The sequence below is a fragment of the Aspergillus nidulans genome, chromosome II, assembly GCF_000011425.1.
Source record: "Aspergillus nidulans FGSC A4 chromosome II".
In the NCBI taxonomy this organism is placed as follows: domain Eukaryota; kingdom Fungi; phylum Ascomycota; class Eurotiomycetes; order Eurotiales; family Aspergillaceae; genus Aspergillus; species Aspergillus nidulans.
The window spans coordinates 734,510-753,753 of NC_066258.1; the positions used below are offsets into that span (position 1 = coordinate 734,510).

Sequence of the window (19,244 nt, forward strand, 5' to 3'; positions counted from 1 at the left end):
CCTGCAGCTGTTAGACCGGCTATTCCCGCGCCTATGATGATAATATCTAGGGGTTGAGCTTCCGCCATTATCGTGTCTACAGTAAGAGATACTTATTGATCGATCCAGAGAGCGGGTCGCGCGGGGACCAGCGTCGGAGATATATACATGACTGGAATATACCGAACGGGACTTTAATGACCACATCAATGTCACAAGACTAGAAAATGCCGCACGGGGAGTTCCTGAGAATGGAGCCCGAACGCAGATATGGCTACCCTACTTCAGCTTTCGGGATGGTTGGGTTACATCGAATAAAGCAATGCCTGACCAGCAAATGATAGAAGTGTATTCTCGATTCTCTATCAGCTTTCCAAGTCAAGATCGAGACTTATCTCTGTTTCACCTTCTTTCGCATAAACGCCGCATCCCATACAAACCTGGTCTGATCCGGCAATATGTCCTCGTAGCGCGGCTCCTCCTTCCAAGCGACGTAGCCCTGCCTCTCATACCATTCCTGGTTGCACATCGACAAGGTCGCCCTGGCGTGCGGTCCTAAGACCTCGTCGTAATATTGTTTCTTGCTCAAGCAGTTCAATGTAATATACTCGCAGTTCGCGCTGCCGTACGGTTCCTCTGTCGCCAGCGCCTCGATCTTTCTCATCACCGTACGACCGAGACCTTTCGAGCGATATTGCGGCAGGATAAAGAAGTTTTGGATAGTGAGGTTTGTCTTTTCCGCGTTGGCAAGGTCCCAGTCTGCGGGCTCCGCATACGCGTCGAGGGAGATGTGGCCGGCGCGGATAGGGGTTTGCAAACCATTGGTGTCGGTGTTGGTGGTGATCCAAAAAAACGACTTGAGGCCCGCTTCTTGTTTTTTGCGCCAGCTTTCGATCGTGTCTGGGGTATTGTCCCAGCCGCAGACGAGACGCTGCTGTCGAAGCTCCTCCAGTTCAGAGGGTTCGGTGAGGTTGATCGGGACGAGAGTGCAAGTCATCGTACATTGATGGTGGAATAATGGGGGTTGTTATTGAGAAGAACCTCAGTCGTCCACGTCTGCACTGACAACTCTTTCGATAGCACAAGTATCCATGCTAGCGGCCTTGACTTATCTTTGAGACACTCGGGATTGCAATCTTGGCATCGAGACGAGTGAGTCACTGCCTCGGATCGCTCAGTTGGAGAGAAAGATTTGATGCCTTGGCGCCAGGTGGTGCTTGAATGCCTTAACGTGGTTGGTAAGCGAGCTGCGCATGTAAGCGAGCTGCGCACCCAACCACTTTTTTACATGCTGACGCGGTCATCTATCTTCCAACAGCCACCATGCCCCGAGTTCGCGTTAGTTCAAGCCAAAATTGCCATGAGAAGGAAGGTCGGCTCCTACTGGCTGTACAGGCTATTAAAAAAAAGGAGATTACATCAATACGCGAGGCAGCACGTCGCTTCAATGTGCCTGAATCTACACTACGTACGCGACTACGCGGGACTACAAATCGCGCCGAATCTCGCGCAAATGGCCATAAATTGACTGAGATTGAAGAGGAAGTGCTTAAGCAGTGGATTCTCTCTTTAGATCTACGCGGAGCAGCTCCTACAAAAGCTCATGTACGAGAAATGGCTAATATTCTGCTTGCAAAGCGTGGTTCCACCCCAATCCAGACTGTCGGCCAGAAATGGGTATATAATTATACTCAACGCCACCCGGAGCTTGAGTCTCGCTTGTCAAGGCAATACGACTGCCAGCGAGCAAAGCAAGAGAACCCAAAGGTTATTCAAGCATGGTTTAACACCGTACGAGCCACAATCGAACAATACGGGGATCCTACCGGACGATATCTACAACTTTGATGAGACTGGCTTTGCAATGGGCCTTTGTGCACATCAGAAAGTGATTACCAAGTCAGAATCATGTGGCCGAAGACCAGTTCTACAGCCAGGAAACCGTGAATGGGTTACTGCAATTGAGTCAATCAGTGCTTCTGGATGGGCACTTCCACCAACACTTATCTTTAAGGGCAAGCAGTATAACCAAGCATGGTTTACAGGCCTTCCGCCCGACTGGCGATTTGAAATTAGTACAAATGGATGGACAACTAATGAAATTAGCCTTCGCTGGCTTCAGAAGCAATTTATCCCGTCAACAGAGCATCGTACGCGCGGAAGATATCAACTTCTAGTTCTTGATGGCCATGGAAGCCATCTTACACCAGAGTTTGATCAAATCTGTACAGATCATAATATTATACCACTCTGCATGCCGGCACATTCCTCCCATCTTCTACAACCACTTGATATTGGATGTTTTGCAGTTTTGAAGCGCTCGTACGCCAGCTTGGTTGATCAGAAAATGCGGCTTGGCATCAGCCATATTAACAAACTTGATTTCCTTGCAGCCTATCCACAAGCTCGAATCAGCACATTTAAGCTGGATACAATCAGAAACAGTTTTCGAGCAGCAGGACTAGTGCCATTGAATCCTGAACCAGTGCTTTCAAAGCTTAGTATTCAGGCTCGTACGCCTACACCCCCTGGAAGCCGTGGCAGCCAGGCAAGCACTTTTTGCCCACATACACCAGCAAATGTTGATGAGCTTCTAAAGCAAGCTTCTTTACTCAGAGATTTTCTCAAACAGTGCTCAAAAAGTCCACCATCACCGTCCCATAATGCCCTAAACCAGCTAATTAAAGGCTGTCAAATTGCAATGCAAAAGGGCATACTATTGGAGCAAGAGAATAGGGCGCTACGTGCTGAAAATGCTATACAAAGGCGAAAGCGAGCTCGTACGCATAGATGGATAGCTCATGATAATGGTCTGTCTGTACAAGAGGCTACAGAGCTCGAGGAAGCTCATAATGCGTCTTTTCAGGCAATACCTGGTCCATGCGGGCCACCAGCAGAAGGTGCACAAACACCAAAGGCACGGGCATTACCTACATGTAGTACCTGCCATAGAATTGGGCATAGAAGAAATGCTTGTCCAAATAAATAATAATTAATATAAAGGCGTTGTGGTTGATTAAAAGGTCAAAATATGGGAAATCTGTATGCAGGTGCGCAGCTCGCTTACATGCGCAGCTCGCTTACCAACCACGTTAGTTATATTTGACGCCTTGGTGCCTGGTGCCTGGATCTGCGTAGACGAGCACCCCAACACTCCACCAACACTCCACCAACACTCCACCCCCACCGATCAAACTAGGTGCTGAGTCCCTGGCTATAAAAGAGGCCGATCCAGCTGCGGAGTCTCAGGGTCTTTGTTCTATTCTGAGTACTCAAGGGGAATATCACTTCGTTTCGTCTCCTAAGAAGACCTCCAAGTATACACTGCTCTGTTACCCCCGTTTACCTCAGGACTCGCCACCACAATGCCCACTGTTCAGGAGACCCCTTTCGACCTGCCGGGCCTAACATTGCCGCTGGACTTTAAGCCGACGGTGATTCTATGCCTCAGACTTGGATTGTCGCAATACTGACAGGATCGTAGCGTGACGCAGTCGCCCCGTTCTTCGCAAATGCTTTGGATAATGACGATGTCGAGTTCGGATTCTGCGGGTAAGAACGGCAGTGATGGTCTCAGCGGGAGTGACGAAGCTGAGATTTCAACAGTTATATCCGTCAGAGAGCTTTATATGATGCGGATCATGGAGGCAGTAACCGACAAGCCGAACTGGGATACTAAGGTACGCCTTAGCGACCGTCTCAGTCCCTAGCTAATAAGGTCAGATCTGGAACAGAGAAATCAGCGACAAATGGCGAAGCAAAATCCTGCAAGGGGACCTGGATGTTACGGAGGCGATGATAGACTATATCTTTCGAGAGCTGGAGTGGAAAGCCTCCGAGTATGCAAAAACGGGAATCGTCACGGCATTCGATCCGGGACTGGCAAAATCGGATACGGCTATTTCGCAGGACCTTCTAGAGGAACTTCGAGCGGCTGTGAAACCGCTCGAAGATATTTCTGATGAAGAGAAGGATTGCCATCCTGGCTCAGATGGGAAGGTTGTTGACTTGGTCCACCCATCACTCTTTCCCCTCATTTATGGCCGAACCCGGGTCCTTCGCGACAAGGTTATTGGAATTGACAACTGTCTCAACAGCGTCGGGCAAGGGGCCGTGCTAAATATTGATAAAAACACGGAACCTTCTCGCATGAACACGAGCCGGCGGAGATTGCGACGGATTAACAAGTACAGCCAAAGGTTCCAGTGGCTCCCATGCAATGTGGAATTCGGACCAAACGGAGAGTGTCAGATCGCGTCCTACATCAACAATCTTCATCCTGTAAGGCACAAAAATCTTTACCATATAATCGAGCAGATTATCACACGAACCATTCCGCTTTGGAACGTCTCTCTGGCCCCGCGGGGGGACCTGCCACGCCGCATCCCTTACCGCAGGGTTTCATACCCATCCGACGAAGAGCCCGAGCCTGAATACGACAGTAGCGATGATTTTGACGAGCGTTACGAGGAATGGCGAGATAACCGTCGACCGAAGCAACCGGAGCCCTGCCCTTTTCAGGCCCCCCGGTCTAACATGCACAAGCAAGTTGACCTTTGCGAACAGTATCGTGACAAAGGGCTGCAAGTCATTGTCAAGCTAGCAAATATTGAGCTCACCCCAGAGAAACCTGACTACGAGGGTGGAGCGTGGCATATTGAGGGACAGCTGGTGGGGTGATCCTCGCTACATCGATTTAGGCCTACGCTGACCATACCCTAGAATGAGAGGATCTGTGCCACTGCCATTTATTATTACGACTCTGAGAACATTACTGAGAGTACGCTCTCCTTCCGCCACCGTGCCGACACAAATTATTTTCAAGAACTCCGTTATGAACAGGACGACTTCCAGTTCCTGCGCATCTTTGGCTTCGAACCAAGGGCGGGTCGCAATGATTATGAGCAGATCACCCAAGATCTTGGTTGGGTGTCATGTCGGATGGGACGGTTGTTGACCTTCCCAAATACCCTCCAACACCGCGTCTCACCATTTTCGCTTGCCGATCGGTCCAAGCCAGGCCATCGAAAGATCCTTGCGCTCTTTCTCATTGATCCCAGCCGGCGCATCATCTCAACCGCGAACGTCCCGCCACAGAGGGAGGACTGGTGTAACGATTGGGCGGCAGCTACAAACGATGTGCTGAATAACCGCCTACCCAGAGAACTGCAAGCTATGGTCCGCGAAAATCTCGAATTTCCACCGATGACTATGGACGAGGCGAAAGCATACCGTGTGGAACTCATGGCTGAAAGGTCCTCGAAGTCGGAGTCCGAAAATGAGATGTTCACACGGGGAGACTTCTCTTTATGCGAGCACTGAGGTGCTTTATTCCTTACAAGCCCTATACCCCTTACATATATCTTGTTTGGCAATCGTATCAATATCCACCGACTGGCTGGCAACCAATACTTCGAGTCCAATAGAACGTATACAGCACAGTAGATGATGCCTCCTCTTCTGAGTCCGGCGGCCGGGTCAAAGCGCACCATTGCCTTGGGTTTGTGCCTAAGATTCCGCACCTCACGACTGGACGCAATTTGACTCCAAGGTTTTGCGCAGAACTCGCAATTTATTCTCAATCAACAGTCACAATAAACTTTTGCCGAATGGATGCGCATATCAATGAGTGGAGATTCTGTGAATTTCAACTGCCGGCCAGAATCTCCGTCCCTTTTCACCACCTCGCAATTTGAAGAAATTATCTACTACATGTCTTCAAACAGGTATTTACACCTTATCACGGTTCTTTTTCTCTTCGCATCAGTGCTATGTCAAGATATTGACGGCTCTGACGACGACTTTCCTAATGGGGGTCCTCCGGCGAGCTATTTCCGCGCTGCCCCTACAATGCCCGTCGCTGCGCTCCAGTCGGCTGCCTCTCGTTTAGGGAGGACCTCCCACGGAGGCTCGTTTCGGGTTAGCTCTGACTCTGGAGAGAGATCCTCTATCTATAGTGATTGGGCATTGTTTAATGAGGTGGGTTACTATAATATTGAATGACCCAACTAACAAGTACAGGGCGCGGCGGTTGTCTGGACGGCGGACATGGACGTTGACTGCGATGGAATTGACTATGGGTGCAAGGTGCCAGTCAATAATCTACTTTCTGAACCACTGCTAATATACAAAAAGGGCAACGCCGATGGGCGTCCTGAGACAAGCTGGGGTGCTCTGTCGGCGTACGAGGTGCGACCATCCGACCCGGTCTCCTCTTCAGTTATCATCTAATATATGGAAGGTCCCTTTTATTGTCATCCCAGAGGAGTACCTCGACAAGCACGAGGCCGGTCTCCCCGGCAATAACATCGCAGCCGTTATCTGGTACTTTCTTTTTTATATTCTAAAACCCTACCAAGCTGACTCTTCAGCAATGGAAACATGTTCTACGGCATCCTCGGCGACACAAATGGTGACAGCCCCGAGGTTACAGGCGAAGCTTCATGGCTAATGGCTCGGACTTGCTTTCCGACTGAGGGTCTGAACGGGGCTAGAGGTCATAATGACCCAGATGTTACTTGTATTTTCCTCCTCCAGTCACCTGAGGCGTTAGCTCTGACAGCCAAACTAGATATTGTCTTCCTTGGTGAGGACGCCGTGTTGCCCGCCAGTGCTATGAATGACAAGTATATCACGGACTTCGACACTCTAAGGGCAATGGGAGATGAGCTCGTCAATGCTCTAGTCAGCAATATCGGACTGGGTTCTGGCGATCGGGCGCGGACTCGGACACGATTCCGTCATCCTTTATTTAAAGCCGTTGATGCTGCTACGGGTACCCGAGGAACTGCTTCCATTCTCAATGCGCGTTCTTGGAACACAACATCCGGACTCTCTCAGTCCAGTAATTCCTCATGCACTCCCGCCTCAGGAAATTCTACGACTCCATGTAAAGCCAATGCCTCTACTCCAGCCACTTCGTTTCCCAATGTCTCGCCTCCAAGTACCGCCAAGCCTCCTACACAAGCCGCTTCGAATACTGCTACACCCGCTGTTGGTTCTACTCCCAGTGCTTCCCTGCATGCAGGTGCTGCTTCTCCGAGTGTCGCCTCTCCTTCCAGTGCCGCTACTAGCGCTGCAGCTACTTCAAACGCCCCATCACCCCCGACACCAACCCCCAGCTGTTCTTGGCCCGATCACTGCTTGGGTACGTTGTCTTGAACCTTTCACATTTTTCCCGGTTCAACTGGTGCAGCAGCTAACGGTCTTTCTCCTAAGGTGCTCCATGTTTTACTCTCGACGACTGTTCCAACGACCTCGTCTGTGTGAACGGGTTGTGCGCTGTCGACCGAGATGTGGCCTCTCTGTCTACCTCGTCGCCGACTGGGACACCTGCTGTCAGGAGATGGATCACGGCTGTTCGAGGCTTGGGATTTGATGATTAGATCCCAGGTTCTCTCATTATCTTCTCGCTGCAGTGGATGGAACGGCCATGGTAAGCTTGTACGGGAGAACTTGGAGCCTCAGCCATGGATCACTGACGCATTGACTCTCTATTCACTTCTACTGAAGCTCTTTAATCTAGTCACATTTGCCGCTGGGGAGTCCTTGTCCAAGTCACACTGCCGGATCTAAGTTATCCAGTAACCGTCATCCCCCCGTGAGTCTTTTACGTCCATTGTATCTTTCTCGGATAGCCAGTCTCTCACACCGTTGGACACCGCGGGATTGGCGTTTACCGTGGGCTCTACAGTAACCAGTTTGGTCTACCTGGACAAGATAGAGCGAGCCCAGTTAATGCCAGAAATACTGGATTTAGACCATCCTATCCAACGCTGACAAAGCCCACCATTACGGGGTAACAATATTGCTCCAAGCCCCAGTCCCATTGCAACCCAGCTCTGGCACTCCAGCTCCACAGCGGGCGTCTTCCGTCCTGAATTTCCGTTTATTCGGAACCCAGCGCTCGCTAAGCGAGCATCTAGACCTCTCACGCCTGCCAAAAATTGGCCCCTGGCATTAGCTTGACTGCTAGCTTACTTGAGATCTTGGCCCCACAGGCGAACGGTCTAGGGCGCAACGAGCCAGTTTTAGGCGCAGTTTGTGAGGATGGAGGATTGGAGGATTACCCAGCAGCCTAAGCGAGGAGATAAGTGACCTTCAAGCAGTTCATCTCTCTAGCTGAATTATGACTTTTGAAAATTGAAACAGACCGCCCGCGAAGGTTGGGCAAGTTGTGAGCTATGCACTCACAGCATTCCGGCGGTAGAGTAGGGCAAAACCGACCCCGGGTAAGGGCTCGCCGGCAGCCAGACCCGCCACCGATCAAATTATTCTAAGAGACTCCCCGACTCGGCTGTGCGGTCTTGGCTGGCTCCTGTTAGGCAGGGTTTCAGAGCTCCATTGCTTGAAAAGCTTGGCAATTGAGCCCAAACCTCGGCCAAAGCCCGAGGGGTTACAGTGCCTTGGGCACGGGCATATGGGTGGGGACGAAAAGGGTTGAGAAGTGGGAATGGGACATACAGACAACGGGGCACATATATAAGACTGTTCAGTACAAGTGGTGGTAGAACCCAAAAACCCAGCTATCTCAATCAGTTCATTCAGACCAAGCCTATCTTAGTTAAGATGCGCACCACAGTTCTTTCCCAAGCCCTCGCCCTGGCAGGCATGGCCAACCTAGCCACAGCAAGCGACGACGCAGCTACCACATCGATTGCCTACTTCCACCCCGAAGTCTATGATGCCGTGCGCCTGGGTATCCTCTCGTATAGCGGCACCGCCGCCAGCGTCGTTTCCGCCGATGCCACAGCGACAACCCTCGCCATCGGCTGTCTCGAGTCGGCACCGTCCTCATCGTGCCTCATCGACCCGAAGAATCCGCAGACCATGATCCAGGGTGACTCAACCTGGAGCTGGAAAGGGCAGTACACGAGTCTGGACTGGCATCCCCCTGTAACGGCGACGGTGGACTACGGGTGCACATATACCTCGCAATCGATCGATGCAAGTTGCTCCTTCAGCTATAGTGCCTATGGCTCGAGTGATGGGCTGGCGTTCTCGCAGCATTTTGATACGGCGGTCAGCCTGAGGCCGACTTGGGTGTCCAGCGCAGAGATGCTTGTCACGGCAGGCGTAGATAAGTTGGGTGCAACTGCAACTGCAACTGCGACAGAGACAGGGACAAAGACTGAGAGTGAAGAGTCTCAGGCCACGGAGACAGAGTCAGGTGCTGCGGCAGGAGGTCCTGGGCCTTTTGGCGCGATGGTTACAGCTGCCCCGGTGCTGGTGCTGGGAGTTGCCGCTATGCTGTAGCCAGTCACGTCATGTATATCTGAGCTGGATAATGTGATTTATGCCTATTAGGGCTGGGCATAGCTGAAGATTTGAGGAGGATACCTGTTACCTGAATCTGTCCTCCACAATCATGCCGTGCCGGAGCCACTACCAGTTGTCAACCCCATCATGTCTCTATAGCAAGATATCCCCTAATATGAACTTGCGCCGCCGAGTTCAAGATCTATTAGCGACCCCCATAAGTCCTCTTTAGTATCTCCACGATCTCGTTTACCACCAGATCTGGTCGGCCTTTCTGCACAGAATGGCCCGATCCTTCCGCAGTAACCGGGCCTTGGCTCTTCCTCCCTGCGTAATATTGACCAAGCGCTCATAATAAGGCCTCCAGAAAGGATTTACAAACGCCATACTCAGTTCAGCCAGGCCACTCATCCTCTCGCTTTCCCGCGCGAACGCTTCAAAATCATGGCCGACGACCGTCACAAACGGTCCACTGCCTTTCCCTTTGTCCCCTCGGGCCAAGCAGCACAGGCTCGTTGCTCTGGGGCAGTCACGAGGACAAATCCGCGCGGGACAATCCCTCGGCTTTTCGTCCTGGCCGTCGACAGGGTGGAAGATGGGCCGGACGTTATGGTCTCCAGTATCAAGGCCTGATTGAACTCAGCGGCATCAGGGTCCGGGAGGTCGACACAAAGTCCGAGTTCGCGATGATAGTATCAAGCAGTGCCATACGAGCCACACTGTCTGAGCATTCCTGTACGTAGAGACAGGCAAGGGCGCAGCCGATTGAGCATGCGACGAACAGGATTTCCACTTCGCCCAGGGCATGGACACCCAGCTTCTTCGTCGTAATCTGTGTCAGCAGCTGACACACGTCCTTTACAATACCTAGACAATCGTGCGCGTTGAGATTGGGAATCGTGGTTTGTCGTTGCGCCTTGGTTGTACCAATCGTAGGTCAGTATGCCTGGGAGGTCTAGGGCGGATTGTTCCTGGAGCTTGGCGATGACAAGAACCAGCTGACTTGTGGGAGACCGAGGCCATTGAGAAAGACAAGAAGGGCATTTTGTTGGTCTTGGTTAGTGATGACGGTGCTGGTCGGTGGAAGGTGTAGCTTATTCGAGCGGTTGGCTTGGTGGTGAGTGTAATACATTACAGATTGGCCATTTTAATGATGTATCTGGTGATTGATATAGTATTAAAAATGATCGATAGACAGTGAGATTGGTAGGGAACGAAAGAGCTGGGTAGGAGGCAGTTTACTTTAGGTACAGTTTAGTTTATATGTAAGAAATAGTTCAGCTGAGGGAATTCCCCATTCAACTGACCAAGTGGATGCGCATTGTCAGCATTAATCTAATATTTGAGTTAGTTGCAAGCTTGCATATGTCTTGAATGACTCGGCCTATTAGATGCTTCGAGTTATCATGCATTGCCCTCTGGATCGTGAAAACTCTCCTGATTCCAGGTAGCCAGACTTGGGCGGGGCCCGTACTGGAAAAAAAACACTTGAGCTGCTGTGTCGGCTCTGTTTCTCTCTGCATCTTCCGTGAGGCTTCTGATCAGGGTGCCGTTCAGGCATGTATATCAGTCTATCTTTACGTAACTGGAGGTAGCTTGCGTCCATGGAAGCACAGGTCCGGCCACACGAAACTGCGTACGAGTAGCTTCGTCGTCGTATCATAGGGAATATCCGCCAGTCATATGTGCGAGCTGGAAATATGTATTCGTAAATGGAAAGCCAGTATGTATATGGCAGAGCAAACAGAAGCGCGAAATTGGTACACTCAAAAAAAAAACCACGGAAAAAAAAAATGGACAAAAACTCCGTTTGAAATGGATGCAATGATGAGTGATCAGGTGTGGTATAAACGCCGCCCGTGTATAGTGTAGTCTATATGAGAAAAACGCTGAGATGAATGGATTGCGCTGTATTGCGTTTGAGGGTATTGTCGCGCTTTCAGAAATTCGTTGCCAGAATTTTAAACGCTTCGGGTGGTAGACAGGAAAGAAAATGATGTGAGCTGTCTGGCCGGTGTCGGAAGACGTGTGGGATGTATGAGATGATGGATGGATAGACAGTCGGTTGCGCTCAGAAAACGCAGTTGCAGCATATACGAGAGTGGCAGTCTGGCTCTGGGAGACAGAGCAGAATCATGCTGCTACCGCCACAGCGCGATAGCCCCTCGACAACTCCTCACAAGCGCCCCAGATCCTCCTTCGATTCGCAATGCCCATCAAGGTCGGGTCTTCGAGGCCGTACTTCGGCGCCGTAACCTCATCGAGCCACATGTATACCTGTTTATGATTGAGGCTCAGACCTGAACTCGTGGCCAAGCTCCTTAGCACCTGGGAGACAGACAGATTCTCCGGCTCTGACTGTGCCTGGACCTCAGCGTCTGTGGCAGTCTGGGTTTGCCACAGCCACGGCATATCGGACTCAATGAAGCAGCGCCAGAAGTAGTCATCGCTGGTCAGAAGACGGATAAAGGGTGATGCCTGGATGAGGGCTTTGAGTGAAGACCCCGGGAGAAACGAGCAAATCTGGTAGATGAGTTCGGCGGGCAAAGTGCCAAAAGGGTTTTTCGGCGTCCGCGACCCAAAATCAAGGCCTTTTGTTTCTGAAGGGGCATGCAGAGTCCCGTTGGTTTTCAGCTGTGTCTGGATGAATTCCTTCAAGTTGGGTGTGTTCGTAGGATGGCGGACGGAGAACTGGATCAGATGTCAATATCGGTGGCTACACAGTCTGCCTGTCCTGCGCGAGCTGCGTACCTCGGCTCCAGGAAGACATCGCCAATACTGCCCCTGGGCGTGGGCAACGTCGTCTCCATAGGCAAGCCGCAGGGCCGATCCGGACCCATTGCACATGCCCATCATGACCTCGTACAAAACGTCCAAATTGACGTTCTTCGGATCTGTTGTGCCGGTCAAAGACCGGAGAAGGATCTCAAAGCAACACCAGTGGAACGGGATCACGGGCCCGGGCGCCTCGTCCGTCCCGAAGCCGTAGCTGGACGGAGGACGTTAATTGAGCCTTTTCAAACCGAGTCAAAGGTGACACACCAATTAAAGTAAGTTCGTTTTGCGCGCTGTCCCATTTTGACGGCTAGTTCGCCCTGCAATCGGTTAGATTGGGTCGGTTCTAATAGTCAACCCGTTTTGCGGAGAAACCATACAGCATCGGCGTAGTATCCCGGTCCGGAGACGAACGCTCTACACGCTGTCAGGCTGGTCTGGCTTAGCGTTCCAGGTGAAAAGCCTACTTGTTCTTTCCGTTGACCTCGTGCAGCCCCAGACAGTGTACCTGGGATGTCCAGGCGATATTATCCTGGTCAACCAGTCGGGGATCGTAGCTTTGTATGGACTCCTCTCCGTCTTCAGGGACTGGTGGTCTGTCCCTCGATCGGTCCAAGGAGCGAGATACACTCTCCACGTATTGTCGTCGCCGCTCTGCCGCTGCCTCAGACGGGGTCCCAATGCGCATACCGGAGAACCCGACGCCGCAGATGGCGCAGTAGCAGTCGAACGCCATTGCGATTCAAACCTCACGTATCAATGATGTTGTCGTCGTCGTCGTCAGAAGAGAGAATCCAACAAATTCACAATAATGATCGAGGTGAAAAGGGAAGAGATACTGCGAGCCAAAAATCTGATAGTTGGGGAGAGGATCCCCCAAGCTCTGCGTCAATCATCCAATCATAATGCACATCGGTTCCACTGCCAAAGCGTTCTAAACAATTTCTTCCCGTGGAAACCTTCCAGGGCACCAATCAGCGCTTGTCCAGTTGTCCACCTGACCGACATTCGGGCCACCGCCATCTCGCAGTCTCAGCCTCTCAGGAGTCTCAGCCTCGGTCAGTCCACGCTCGGCCCCTTTCGGAAACTCCGGTGCCTGCCTCGGGAAAGCTGAAAAGGGTATGGCGGGCAGACACTCTGGCCGAGTTTGCCGCGAACTGTGAGCGCATGAACGGAGCCGCCGAATACTGCTTAGTAGGGCTTACCCTGGGCTGTCGAGGTAGTCACCTGACGCTGGAAAGAACCCATACTGCTCAGGGCTCAACAACAGTTAACAGTCAGCCACTGCAAATTTTGAAATGTCCATATCGCGTCCAACCTCGCCCGTCTGGGGTGCCGGCACCATGACCGGCCCGGTGATGATTGTGGCGCATAAGACGCGTTTCCGACCGTGCCGGGAGTAATTGTAGTGCTTCTCGAGCCTGGACGGGGCTTGTCGTGGTCAGGTGGTATACTTTGATTCGTGTCAAGCCATCTTGTCGCCACGAAATATTGCGTTTGCCACTGATTGTCCGGCCAGGCAGGTCATCTAAAGAATATCTCAAAGCACAGAATCTGCATGACAAGGCGATACCGTTGCCCGCATCGAAAGGCGTAGTGCTGGATGGGGAGTAAGAGCTTGGCTTGGGAGTATTGCAGAAGTTCGGCCTATTTGAGATCGGAATAATTCCCGCATTCCTCACCGTTCTTCTATTCTTTCATTCGGAATTTAGCTTCGGAGACTCGGAGTGATGGTGGTCGTCAGCACACGGCTGGGTCCTGATTTCGGCTCAAGACGGGGGTTTATGTTGCATTGCCTGCAGTCAGCCCTACAAAGCTTGGTCGGTAATTGGTCTGACAAGTAAAGGGCCTGAAGGGTCAAAGGGTAAATGTCTCAATAATCAAAAATCAGGAATCCAGTTGCCTAGAGTGAGACCGATATCGAGACTCCAAAACAGCCTGGGGGAACAGCCTTTCACGGCACGGAAGGGCCATGGTAAAGGCACTCATGCACACTGTGCTACAAGTATATTAGTCCTGCCGTGCGGGACTTCTCGACAGTGAGTGGTCGAATCATCGCAGCCCTAGGAGCTAGCAATCTAGTTGCTATTTTTGATACCCGCGTTGCGGAGCGTTGCGGAGCGTTGGCCCGCATGCCAGCTGCAGAACCGTTGACCATGATCTCATACCTCATCCAACAATACAGAACGGCCGTGAGGGGAGCCCTGTCTGCGGAGACAATATCTCTCCTATAAGCGGGCTGTCTATTCCTGTAGAGACATTTAGAACAGGGGTTGTCTGCAGTGCAACCTTCAGCGGGATATCTCTCCGCATGAGGGGAGATTCCTTCAAGGTGCATTCTGCCGTGTGATCCGAAGTCCAGAGGCCCAAGGTTGGCACACTATAGGACCCAGTCGAGTCTTGACTTCCTTGGCTAAAGCTTGGATACTGTTGAGTCCCGTTTTGTATCGGGTCGGCCAAGCGTTGTTGGACCTTGTGGATGCAGTGTCTGCTTCCAGCCATCTATAACTCATTACCCATAATGACGACTCTCCACAGAGCGAGAGCAGGAAGATAGGATGGGTTTTAGTGTCCCTAGGCAGCAGGTACTCTCATCTCAGAAACGGAGGAGTTTTCCCCGCATCGATACCAATTCGGCGATAGCATCAGCATTATGGCTCCAAGGTTGGTCAGCCCTGTCAGATTTCTCCTCACGAAGGCTTGCAGGGTGGTAGCTGGAAGACAAAAGAGACGGAACGAAAGAGAGCATACTTCCCCTCATTTGACGTGAGGGAAGTATATATAGCCGGTTAGTAGAACTCACATCCTGATCCGAGCGATAGGACAGGACAGTATCGCAGTCATTTCTCATCATGAAGTCCACCCTTGCACTTTCACTCTCGTTCTCACTTCTTGAGCTCCTGCCTCTCATCCATGGAGCACCAACCTTTACCAAGCGACAAGACACCGGCCCGAACCCCCCGCTACGCGGATCGAAAGACCTGCTCGGCTATTCGCCAAACAACAAGCTGACAGAGCAGACCACAGAGGACATCCAGTATACCCTTGTTCCCGGACAGACAGAGGACGAAGATCTTGGTGTATACCTGGACTTCTCGAACAACCCAAATCCGCAGCCGATCCGTGGCTCAAAGGGAGGAACTGATCCTGGCCCGCGTACGCTCCCAACAGCCGGCCCAATCTCAAACGTCGACTGACGTTAGCAGGTAACCCGGAGCTCGACCGCCAGAACAGCGACAAGCTAGCTCCGCCCGGAACAGACCATGGACAGACTATCAATGCCAACTGGCCCATGTCTCTTAGCAAAGCCAAGTGCGTGTGTAAGCCCCTCTAACGTAACATTGTGCTTACAGCAAGCAGACTCGGTCTCGACCATGCAGGATGGTCCCGGCAAGAGAACGTCGTCGTTATGCCTGCCGCCACAAAGATGGCCGGCGTAGACATGCGTCTTGAAGCCAGCGCTTATCGTGAGCTGCACTGGCACCAAGCTGGCGAGTGGAGTCTGGTTCTCAACGGGTCGTGCAGGATTCAGGTAGGCCTTAGATCCCCAGCTCCCTAGGACCTAGGACGTGGAGCGTGACTGATTGGCTGGGTCTGGTAGGCTGTGAACGAAGATGGCCAGACCTTCATCGACGACGTCACAGAGGGCGATGTGTGGTTTTTTCCTCCGTATGTTTTCTTCCACTCGTTGCATGACTCCGACTAAGCATATTACAGCGGCGTCCCACACTCCATACAAGCCCTAGATGTCGGCGTCGAGTTCCTCCTCGTCTTCGACGACGGCTCTTTCTCCGAAGACAACACCTTCCTCGCCTCCGAGATCTTCGCGCATAACCCGGTACGACCGTCCCACCATCCCCTTCCCAACTGACACAGAGCAGCAATCAACTCTAACTGTATTGTGTACGTATACAGAAATCCGTCCTCAGCAAGAATTTTGACCTCCCCGTCTCTGCCTTCGACGACATCCCCTCCGGCGAACTCTTTATCTTCCCTGGCACTGCTCCACCCACAGAAATTGCCGCCCAGAACAAATCCACCGCCGCAGGGCCTGTCCCGCGCGACCGAACATACTCGTACCACTTCTCTGAGCAGCCCGCACATATCGTCCCGGGTGGGAGCGTCAAGATCGTGGACCCCCAAAACTTCCCCGCGGCCAGTAACTTCGCTGCAGCAGTGGTGACCGTTAAGCCCGGTGCAATGCGAGAGATTCACTGGCACCCAACAAGCGACGAGTGGAGTTTCTTTATCAGGGGCCAGGGCCGGGCGACGCTTATTGAAGCACCATCGACGGCGACGACGTTTGACTTCCATGCTGGTGATGTGGGATACTTTCCTATGTCGCATAGCCACTATATCGAGAATACAGGGGAAGAGGATCTGGTCTTGCTTGAGGTGTTGCAAGCTGACCACTTTAGTGGTATGTGCATTTTTCCGTCTGCAAGTAAGCTTTGACGCTAACTGGGTATAGATATCGCTTTAGGCCAGTGGCTCGGCTCAACGGATAAGCAGATAGTCGGTGATACGCTGCGTTTGCCTGAGGATGCGCTCAATCAATTGAAGTCAGAAAAGCAGTATGTTGTTGCTGCACCGAGCAATGCTACGCAAGCGTGAAGTTAGTTCCAGGGTAATAGGTTGTTGGCATAGAGCTGGCGCTCTCACCCGTGAATTCTTGTTGCCCAGGCTGTGTCAGTCGGACTACCTTTTTCAACGCTTGCGAAAGTGCTCTTGACTGTTGCAATATGAAATCATGGCTTTTCTTATGACTTTTTGCTGGTTAGATCTGCTTCCTTCGGAATTGACGACTTTTCATTGCCTTGCATTCCAATGTAGAAGCTGCAGATGATGACACATATATTACTAGATTGTGCTGCAAATACTGCAGGCACACAAGCTTAATTTCCCAATCCATGGCCAGGGAGAAAGGATTCTTCGTGCGAGATCATGCTAAATTCTGTATTCTCGGAGGAATTCCTGGTTTTAATTGACATGGGGATTTCGTCTGTGCATATATGGGTCCAAAGAATGCTGCGTTAAGGCAGATGTGTGGGTGTGGTATGGGTTTGGAAATAGCGGAAAGAAAGTAGATACTTCCAAGGCGTGAATCATCTGTAGAAACTGGCACAATTAGAGATAAGCTGCGCTGGTCTCCAAACTGGAATTGGTAATCTGATTAATGGAACAGTTCATACTCTGAAGGTAGGAACCACCCTTAGTTGATGTTCTTGCAGAGAGTGCCTGTAGTCAGTAGACCGATTCGAAAGCGAGTAAGGGCTAGATCCCCCAGACACCAAGCGGATCAGCTCCACCCGTATTACTGTTTTCGCGTTGTCGCTGCAGAATTTTGACCCGCTTGACGAGTGTTCCAACCGAGATAGGTCCAATCAGAGTGCAAAGCGAGATTGCCCAGACTACTACGAGATACGTCTCAGACGACCCTTGCGAATCCTTTCCAAAAATACCATTGGACTCTGCCAGAGAAGCAATCAGGTAGCCGATTTCGCCACGCGCTACCATGGCTAGAGACAGGATCGTTGCTGGGTAGAGGGACTTGGGCTTGGGTGGGAGTGATGACACGAACGGTGTACGCTGGTCGGGTTCTCGCTGTGGTGGACGATCAGAATCAGTGTTTGTGGCGTATTCTCCTTCTTTTTGGTTGTTTGAGCCAACGCGCGCACTTCGATTATCGCTGGGTTCCTGTGGAGCCCCGTCCGTATTCTGAACCGGCTCCCTGTGCTGTGCTTGTTGAGCATGGGGGGATTTCTCGCTTTGACTCTTTAGCGGCCGGCGGAGACAGGATGTCACATAAGACAAGGAAGCCTTGAGTATACGGGCGAAGGTGGTAAGACCGGACACGGGAGATCCTCGTACCAGCCACAACCCTGTACACATTTTGCCGAACGTCATCAAAAGGGCGTAGACGAAGCCGCGCCATACAACGCTACCCTGGAACATCTCGGTGATTGGTATGGCAAAGCCAATTGAAGCCTAGTTTGTTAGATGATTCAGTAAACTTTCGGTAGAACTTACGAAAAACATGGGGGTCAGAATCCGGTTAACAGGGCCTTGGTAGTAGTGCTCGTAAATATGCATTCCTGTTATTTGCTCTCTCTCTTGGCCAGGTTCGGGTGATCGAGGAGAGTGAGTTACGCTTGAGTCGCGTGAGGCAGGTTGTGGCGAAGCCTCCTGGCGGAAAGAACTGCTTTCGGCGGTTGAGACCGGCATCGCTCGCAGCAGGCCGTCAAACCACGAGCTTATAACACCAGCGAGGTACGCAGCTAACAGACTCGACGTGCCGGCGTACGTAGCACCAGCAACCAAGCCCACGAGCAAGCCAGTATACCTAAGGAACGCGAATTGGGGCGTAGACGTAAATCCTGGCAGTCTGTCCCTAGATGGGAGCACTCTCATCAGAAACGGCCGGAGGACGAACCGACATGCCAGAACAACGCCAACTCCGAGGCCGAGTGATACGAACAGCGGGCGGACTACAGTCAGTGCACTGAACGAATTGCCACTCCCACCCAGATTGGATATTATCTGAACCATCACAAGGCCAACGACGTCATCCAGCATCGCCGCACTAGTTGTGACCGTCCCGAGGCGGGTGGTGATAAGCCCAGTTGTTGAGAGAATCGTGAACGTAGTGCCCAAGCTCGTCGCGCTAAGAGCCGCACCAGCAGCAAAAGCCTGCAGCGGGGTCGCGGAGACCAGTTCCATGAGAACAAATGACAGTGCCATGGGGATTCCGATGCCAGTAAAGGCTACTGCAACAGAGAGGTACATGTTTGCTCTGAGGGAGGAGAGCGAGGTGGATAAGCCGCCCTCGTACACGAGCATAATCAGGCCTAGGTACCCCAGCTGCTGGATGACGGTCTCAACACTGCGATCGAGCCATTGAGCTCCAGGGGTACCCCAGAGAATCCCAACGAAGAGCTGGCCGATCAAGCCGCAGTAAAGCAGCTTGTCGAGGCAAGTATTGACTATATTCAGCACCAGCAGCAGGCCGGTTTGGTTGAGGATGGTGGAAATCGATGGCTCATGATAGGCAAATGCTGAGTCTGCCATATCTCATCTGTCAAGCAGTTAAATTGGAGTTACAGCTCTGGTGAGGGGCTATTTATGCGGTAATAGCAGTGTTCGGTGTTTGCGTATAGGCGAGACAACAACAGACTCCATCAGAGATGAGTTGGCGAATTGAGTTCTCAGAAAGCACAATCAAGCTGTACACA

General features: G+C 51.8%; 8 protein-coding genes across 8 annotated transcripts, besides 1 other annotated feature; 5 read left to right on the top strand and 3 right to left on the bottom strand.

Annotated features, from left to right (window-relative positions):
* Positions 1-19,244: part of a sequence feature (contig 1.139 1..347029(1)) that runs on past both edges of the window.
* ANIA_11043 (GNAT family N-acetyltransferase) lies at positions 371-976 on the bottom strand (the record flags this gene model as incomplete). The annotated part of the gene is made up of 1 exon (XM_050611204.1): positions 371-976. The coding sequence occupies one exon, from the start codon at positions 974-976 to the stop codon at positions 371-373; it is 606 nt and encodes a 201-aa protein (XP_050467254.1).
* ANIA_11044 (uncharacterized protein) lies at positions 1,324-2,968 on the top strand (the record flags this gene model as incomplete). Its single annotated transcript, XM_050611205.1, has 1 exon — positions 1,324-2,968. The coding sequence occupies exon 1, from the start codon at positions 1,583-1,585 to the stop codon at positions 2,966-2,968; it is 1,386 nt and encodes a 461-aa protein (XP_050467255.1). The 5' UTR covers positions 1,324-1,582.
* On the top strand, positions 3,345-5,301 carry ANIA_11036 (DUF4246 domain-containing protein; the record flags this gene model as incomplete). The annotated part of the gene is made up of 5 exons (XM_676274.2): positions 3,345-3,413; positions 3,464-3,516; positions 3,557-3,659; positions 3,703-4,650; positions 4,702-5,301. The coding sequence occupies 5 exons, from the start codon at positions 3,345-3,347 to the stop codon at positions 5,299-5,301; spliced, it is 1,773 nt and encodes a 590-aa protein (XP_681366.2).
* ANIA_11051 (uncharacterized protein) lies at positions 5,593-7,364 on the top strand (the record flags this gene model as incomplete). The annotated part of the gene is made up of 6 exons (XM_050611206.1): positions 5,593-5,958; positions 6,001-6,066; positions 6,115-6,168; positions 6,221-6,303; positions 6,351-7,126; positions 7,198-7,364. 6 exons carry the CDS (start codon positions 5,593-5,595, stop codon positions 7,362-7,364), a joined length of 1,512 nt encoding a protein of 503 aa, XP_050467256.1.
* ANIA_11048 (uncharacterized protein) lies at positions 8,548-9,234 on the top strand (the record flags this gene model as incomplete). Its single annotated transcript, XM_050611207.1, has 1 exon — positions 8,548-9,234. The coding sequence occupies one exon, from the start codon at positions 8,548-8,550 to the stop codon at positions 9,232-9,234; it is 687 nt and encodes a 228-aa protein (XP_050467257.1).
* Positions 11,371-12,314, bottom strand: ANIA_08098 (F-box protein; the record flags this gene model as incomplete). Its single annotated transcript, XM_676275.1, has 3 exons — positions 11,371-11,928; positions 11,989-12,226; positions 12,280-12,314. 3 exons carry the CDS (start codon positions 12,312-12,314, stop codon positions 11,371-11,373), a joined length of 831 nt encoding a protein of 276 aa, XP_681367.1.
* Positions 14,865-16,626, top strand: ANIA_08099 (putative oxalate decarboxylase; the record flags this gene model as incomplete). The annotated part of the gene is made up of 7 exons (XM_676276.1): positions 14,865-15,168; positions 15,219-15,332; positions 15,366-15,544; positions 15,614-15,681; positions 15,730-15,850; positions 15,928-16,432; positions 16,484-16,626. The coding sequence occupies 7 exons, from the start codon at positions 14,865-14,867 to the stop codon at positions 16,624-16,626; spliced, it is 1,434 nt and encodes a 477-aa protein (XP_681368.1).
* Positions 17,287-19,080, bottom strand: ANIA_08100 (cation:proton antiporter; the record flags this gene model as incomplete). The annotated part of the gene is made up of 2 exons (XM_676277.1): positions 17,287-18,000; positions 18,043-19,080. The coding sequence occupies 2 exons, from the start codon at positions 19,078-19,080 to the stop codon at positions 17,287-17,289; spliced, it is 1,752 nt and encodes a 583-aa protein (XP_681369.1).